The 6,657-nt window shown below is 47.8% G+C and overlaps 1 protein-coding gene across 1 annotated transcript in view; it reads right to left on the bottom strand.

Annotated features, from left to right (window-relative positions):
• Positions 1–725: 725 nt before the first annotated feature.
• Positions 726–6,657, bottom strand: part of LOC103606789 (myosin-10) — a 46,554-nt gene continuing 40,622 nt past the window's right edge. The window contains exons 24-26 of the mRNA XM_008591335.1: positions 4,941–5,049; positions 3,481–3,653; positions 726–2,473 (exon numbers count right to left, since the gene is read on the bottom strand). Coding sequence (XP_008589557.1) covers positions 2,329–2,473; positions 3,481–3,653; positions 4,941–5,049 — 427 coding nt within the window. The 3' untranslated portion in view covers positions 726–2,328. The remainder of the gene's footprint in view (positions 2,474–3,480; positions 3,654–4,940; positions 5,050–6,657) is intronic.

The following is a 6,657-nucleotide window of genomic DNA, read 5'->3' as shown; positions in this document are numbered from 1 at the left end:
GGAAACTGGGACAAAAACAGCAGCAAAAGCGGCCAGTAGGGAAGAATTTTTTCTTTTTGGAAAAAAAAAAAAAAAAAAAAAAAAAAGCCTCTGAATTCTGTAAGCTCCTGGACTAGGGTATGGGATGCAGGGGCAAGAACCCAGCTGAAACACTAACTGCAGCGCACCTTCCTCCCAGGGAGAAAGGGAGCACTTTTGCCTGTTTTTCACGTCCCCACTGCTGCCACGAAGCCTAGACATATGCCTCTTACTACCAGAACCAGCCTAAGAATATGATAGAATAAGAAACCACTATTCTCCATGTGACTCTGTGCTCCCCTGGGACGTCTCTCAACCTAGTTGGCCACATTAGAGGCGGCCCTTTCCTTGGGTCTCATCACTCACTTCCTAAAGCATTTTCAGTGGGCCTGAAACTTCTTGGACCTCTTAAGATGCTCTTGTCTAGTAATGAGCTTCATGGTTTGGCAACCAAAATACTCCTAAATTGCTTCCTTGATAGCTGGGTCTCTAGCCCCTGCCTTCAGGTGGTCTTTTCCTCCCCAGCGCATCTACACACTGTGAGGCCACCGGTGAGAACGGGACTCGGAGCCAGGACTGCCCAAAGTAATCCCTCCCTCAGAAAAAGTGGGCCTGGTGTCATGGCTTTAAGTCTGTGTAGCTAGCCACCCTCTGATCAGATCACAGATGGGAAGTCAAGAACAGAAGGTGAGAAAACAGATTCCATGTTCACATGATTATTCTTGTTTATTGAGGTCTGTTTATTCTCAATGGGTGCTTTTTTCTCCAAGTAAATAGAGCAGGCGTAAATATCTATAATGAATAAATTTATTGTCTTACAAAAATCATTATCTAGAAATATGGGAATACAAGAAAAGATATTTGCAGTCAGGTGTCTGGTGGTCAACAGCCAGTACAATTCATAAAGGGGGAAAATCAAAGATTCCAAACCCACATGACAAATTCTTCCTAACAGATGTTAAAGCTTTTAACCCAAAAGGTTTGTGTTTTCAAGCACGTTGCAGAGGATCAAGGATTTATAATTAACACTGATTCATTGTCACTGAATGTTTATAATACCACTTTGACTAGAGAGGTACATGATATGAAGCACAGTCAAAACTTAATACATTAAATTGTTATAGAGGCAAATAAGATATTTAACATTGTCTTAGTACTGTAGTGTCTAAGGCACTTTCTGTAATGTCAGTTTGCTCAACTATCAACCAAAGACAGGATGCTAAATGATCACTGTGACACTGTCCAAAGGGAAGGGAGAGGGAAAAATGAAAAAGGAGTCACACCCACTGGCATGTCAACATTCAGGCAGATGGCATCTGTTCTTGAGTTTCTGTAAACCTCACAGACATACTTAGAACAAACCTTGGACACAAAACCAATATTCTCATTTTGGGCTCAAAGCAGCGGCTGAATTTGCAGCATGAGAGGCTGGCTGGTGACGGAGGGCCTTCCATCAGCTCCTGCTCAGGGGCCCACAGCTGCTTGCTCCTGAGTGAGCAGGGCATTGGTGAAGCCAGCTGGTTCGGAGACCGTCATCCAGAAGTCAGTGTGCTGGCTGCCACCTGCGGCCTTTGCTGCGTCGTGGCCACTACCCTTTCCAGACACAGACCAGCCCTGGCCAAGGATAGCTCACGTGAGTAGATGTAGGGACACCACCACCTCGAGGGGCAGAGCCACCCTTTGGGAGATGGGCATGGCAGCCCCAAATGGGTGCCACTTCCTCCAGCCCAACCCACCCTCCTAATCTTTCCAAAGTCCCTTTCACAGTTTGCTCGCTGAAATAGTGTTGATCATTATTTGAAGGAAATGAGAGACACAAGTGCAGTTTAGGTTCCACAATGTTCTAAGAGACTCGATGTGGCCGAGGAGTCGGGGCCACACGAACACAGAACTAAGTTACCTGTCTGTAGACAGAGAGCATGCAGAGCGACTGAGCAACCACCACCGCCGCCCAAATAGCCCAGCGCCTGGCAGCGGAGGGTCAGGAGATTGTTTCAAAAAGGGTTCTCTTCTTAACATGTATTATAAAATGGTCTCTTGATGAATACATGGAAAATAGATGCAATGAGACAGTTTGTTTAATATGTGTGTGTTTTGTGTATGTATATATAGAAAAAGGGAGCAATTGTACCTAAATCTGAAGCAGGATACAGTGTGCGTAGGCTGGAAGCCTTAAGACACAGCTGATCTTTCCATAAGGAATCCTGTAGTTTGCCAGTTTCCTAAATCTGCAGGAGGCCCCAGGGCAGGCTGGCGCTGGGAAAGTCCCCACGTGTCCCACTGTCTCGCCGCCTCTGGCTTCCCATGACTCTACTCTGAGGGGGGCGGCTGCGTCTCATTGACATCACTGGTCTTACTTTCTGTATCGTCGTCTGACAGCTCCAGGGAAGCCCCCTCAATGTGCAGCTGGCGCCGGCCAGATCGGCTCGAAGCAAAGCTGATGGGGCCGCCCCGCCTGGAGAAAACAGAAAGCAGAGGCTTGTGGGTGGATGCACGAGAGCATGTCGTTGTCCAGTTGCTCAACCACCTAATGACACTGAATCTTCCACCCCCACCCTGTCCTTAGCACACACCCCCCCACAGTGGGTGGGTGCGACTGGGAGAGACCCTGTGCTTTCCACCTCTCCCACGCCTTGCCTGCAGCCATCACCCCGGCCCACACACACTGTATGCGGGATGAGGGCCTCAGAGAACTGGGGGTGCTTGCTTCGATTTAAGACTGTGACAGAATGGGAAGGAAGATGGATTAAGGCCAAGCTCTACCCGCCAAGCCAAAGGCCAGCAATCTTTTTCTGTAGAGAACCAGACAGCAAGTATTTTATTTAGGCTTTGCAGGCCACATAAGATTTCTGTTGCATATTTTTTCTTCTTGTATTTTTTACAACCCTTTAAAAATGTAAAAACCATTCTTAGCTTCCTGCCTGTACAAAAGCAGGGCACGAACCAAATCTGCCCACTGGCCACTGTGTGCCAACACCTCGGCTAACCTGTTGCTCTTCCAGGCAGAGAGTTTAGCCCTAGCTCTCCCGTGTTCTGTCCTTTCATTGGAGCACGTTGGATCCAGTATGGAGAGGAGAAGGATGCTGGGCCCTCTCCTCATTAATGTACATCTGGACAACCATGGACACTTGACCTGGCTCTCCAGCCTTGTGCAGAGTTACTGGTAGGGTCCACTACAGAACGGCAAAGAAAACGAGTGGACCTGTTCCTTTTATTCTCCCCAAGGCCTACCACAAGGGTCAGAAAACTTGAGTGACGTGAGTCGAGAGGAAGACTGGGTGCTGTTCGAGTGGACCTGTTCCTTTTATTCTCCCCAAGGCCTACCATAAGGGTCAGAAACCTTGAGTGACGTGAGTCGAGAGGAAGACTGGGTGCTGCGCAGGGCTCTCAGTGAACGTCTTCAGACAGCCACGCCCACGCAGGAGTGGCGTCTGCACACTGGGCGTCCTTGTGCTCACTCACCTTAGCCGGTTCTTCAGGGTGCTGACCTCACGGCTCAGGCCCTCGTTGGCCTCAATGGCATCATCCAGTTCCCGCTGGAGTTTACGCCGAGACGCGTTGGCACGTGTGGCTTCTTCTTCTGCCTCCTCCAGCTGGCGTTTGAGCTGCTTCATCCGGGCATTGGCCTTCTCCATCTTGGGGAAGTTACATGAACCAAGACAAACCAAACTGGTGAAACCAGTGCCAGCCTCTCTGCTCCCTGAGTGTGTCAGCACAGCTCTCTGTCATCACCCTGTGGGCATAGGCACACACGTACACACCAGCACAGACACACACCTGCGTGCACTTATGTACGCACACGATGGGGGCCAGTCTTAGGCTTTTTAATTGGCAAATCACTCTCAGCAAAGCCAGTATTTACAGAACAAACTATGCTACAAGAAATTTTTAAAAACTTTAAAATCCCATTTTTACCTGTGAATTTTCTGCAAAAGAATGACAGAGCTTAATACCTTCCCGCAAGAGACCTATGAGATTGTGAAATGCAACATACAGAAGAGCTGACAGTGTGGACAACCCAGCCTCAGGAGGCTGTACGCTGCATTTTTATACCTCCTTTCCAGAATGGGCGTTTCAGGCGTCATCCTTAGATTCAAGCACAGAATCACTCTGGAAGACCTGACCTAAGAACTAAGAGCATCCCGGGGGTATCCTTCACTCCTTGCCAGTACAGGGAGTGGCCAGCGCTCTGTGGGTCCTGCTCCTGCCCACCCAGAACTGCCCTCAGTGTTGCTAGGCCCTGGGATTGGGTCGAGTAGGGGAAACAAAGGGGCGGGTTTGGGCTAAAGGCAGTGAAATCCTCAGCTCTGTCCACCTTCTGCCCAGTGTCTGTGGCAGCAAGTCTCAGCAGCAGAGGGGAGAGCCGGAGGGAGGCACAACTCCTGTGCACAGTTCAGAGGCCTATGAAACCTTCCCTTGATACACAGAAAAGGATGCCAGATGCACACAATGGAGACCACTCGGGGCCTGTGTGCAGTAGATTTCTCTTCACTTTCTATTCAACATCTCCTGCATCCACCCCTCCATCCAGCCAACATGTCACGATTGCCACCTGTGCCCAGGAACTGTTAGGCATCAGGGCGATTGTAGCGAAACAGGCAGGCGTCTCTGCACTCATGGAGCATGTGCTGTTGTGCAGGAAGCAGATGTGACAAGACATTGCAGCTCAGGCCACACACTTCAGTCTTCCAGACGTGCCCCCGCCCACCCTCCTCTGTGTGCTCATGCACTGGCAGCACTGTTGTGTCCCTGGCACCCATGAACCAGCACATGTTAGTTGAAACATTAGAATTAAGGTTTCAAGTAGCATTTTTTTAGTTTTGCTAGCCAACATGTACAACCTGGCTTATGTTCCATCCGTCCCTTTGCTGAAGCATTTCCAGGGTGAAAGACACTCATCTCGCCCTGCTTTCTTCATGTACCTGTTCCTTATACTGATCTGCGTGTCGGCGTTCATCTTCAACCTGCATGAAGATTTCTTTCAGCTTCTTCTCAGTACGACGGACTAGTTTGTTGGCAGCTGCTCGTTCCCTAGGAAAGTGATCACAGTAGTTTTGAAAGTCCTGAAAAAATATTTTGTATGGGGAAAAATGTCTTTTAAAAGTCTTTTTTTTTAAGAAGATGACACATGTTGGGGTGCCTTTTTGGACCTCTCTGCCCAGAATAATATCATGATTAATACAGCCCTGAAATTCTTTTCTGGCCAAAATAGGAATTGCCCTTAATATATCCCTCAATTCTGATAGGGATTAACTACTTTATTCAATGATCTGCTGAATAGCAAGCATATAAGCTATTGGTCAGTTACACTGAGAACAGACTTTTTGAAAACAAAAACCTTAGTTGGTTAGTCTAATCATGTAAACTCTTAGCCTGGAAGACAAAAACAAAAACCCCAACTTACTGTGATTGTTTCACTTCAGAATTTACTGACTACCTACACACTATGATGCAAGGGGCTCTAGCAGCTAACAGTGGAAAAAACTACACAAACGCCACATCCTCAGTCTTTGGTTAGAAGTCAAACAAATCACTGTGTGTCTAGATAGGACTACACATTGTCCCACAGGAAGGAGAAGTATCTTATTTGAAGGACTCTACTGAAAACACAGAAGTTCTTTTGTTCTTTAACAAATATTATGCAAAAATAGATGGTGGTGGAGTCAACTGAAAGGGCGAGTTACGTTAATTCCCACTAAAACCAAACAAACCCTTAATCGTTTTATTTTAGCCCAGTGGAGTCCCCAGAGTGGAGTGGGAAGACCTGGGCTGCTGGGCTGGGGAGAATGCTGAGCTCTGAGCATGACCTGCATCTCTGGGCCCCAAGCTCCCCAACAAGAAGGTGAGTTTGAACGTCTGCTCCAGCTCTGGCAGTCTGTGATTCTTAGAGCTGGGTAAATTCCTGCCAAAAGCTGTACGGTGCAATTCCTTATAAATTTCAGAATGTTTTAATATGACAAAATGAAACTTAAGCAGTCCTTTCCTATGAGAGAAGAAAAGCTTTTGTTTTTGTCATAATGCATTTCTTCTCTGCCAGCAAATTGTAGCATTTCACATGATAACACCAACTTGGGAAACGACTTTGGGTAGAGAGGTAAATGTACGGGGCCTAGGAAATCACGGGGCAGTGCGACGAACCCTCTGCTGAGTCCAGGAGGGGCACAGACAGGCAAGCCCAGCCTTCCCTGACAGTTCACAGGGCCATCTGTCCTCTCAGCTTCCGAACGCGCTCAGCACTTCTCTAATGGCTCACACCACCCTCTATCCCCCACTCTGGTGATATGTGATCTTGTCATCTCTTCCCATGTGCTGTGGATTGACTGAATTGTGTCCTCCAAAGTTCATATATTAGAGGCTTAATTCCCACTGTAACTGTTGGGTGGGAAATCCTATTATGGTAATTGAAAGGTGGGGCCTTGAAGAGGTGATTAGATGGTAGAACCATGCTGTAGTGAATGGGTTAATAATGGTGTTTGGGGCATGGTTCTGAGGGCTTTAAAGGAGAGCATGTGAGGGTTTCTCCCTCTCTGCTCCACCATTTTCTGCCATTTGAGACTCCTGGGTCACTGTTGCCACCACCAAGACCTTCACCAGATGTGTTCCCTGCAATTTGGACTAACCAACCTCCAAAACTGTAAG

Source organism: Galeopterus variegatus, unplaced genomic scaffold (genome assembly GCF_000696425.1).
Source record: "Galeopterus variegatus unplaced genomic scaffold, G_variegatus-3.0.2 Scaffold6841, whole genome shotgun sequence".
NCBI lineage: Eukaryota > Metazoa > Chordata > Mammalia > Dermoptera > Cynocephalidae > Galeopterus > Galeopterus variegatus.
The sequence above is the reverse complement of the archived record's forward strand: the minus strand, read 5'-3'. Positions and strand labels throughout refer to the sequence as shown.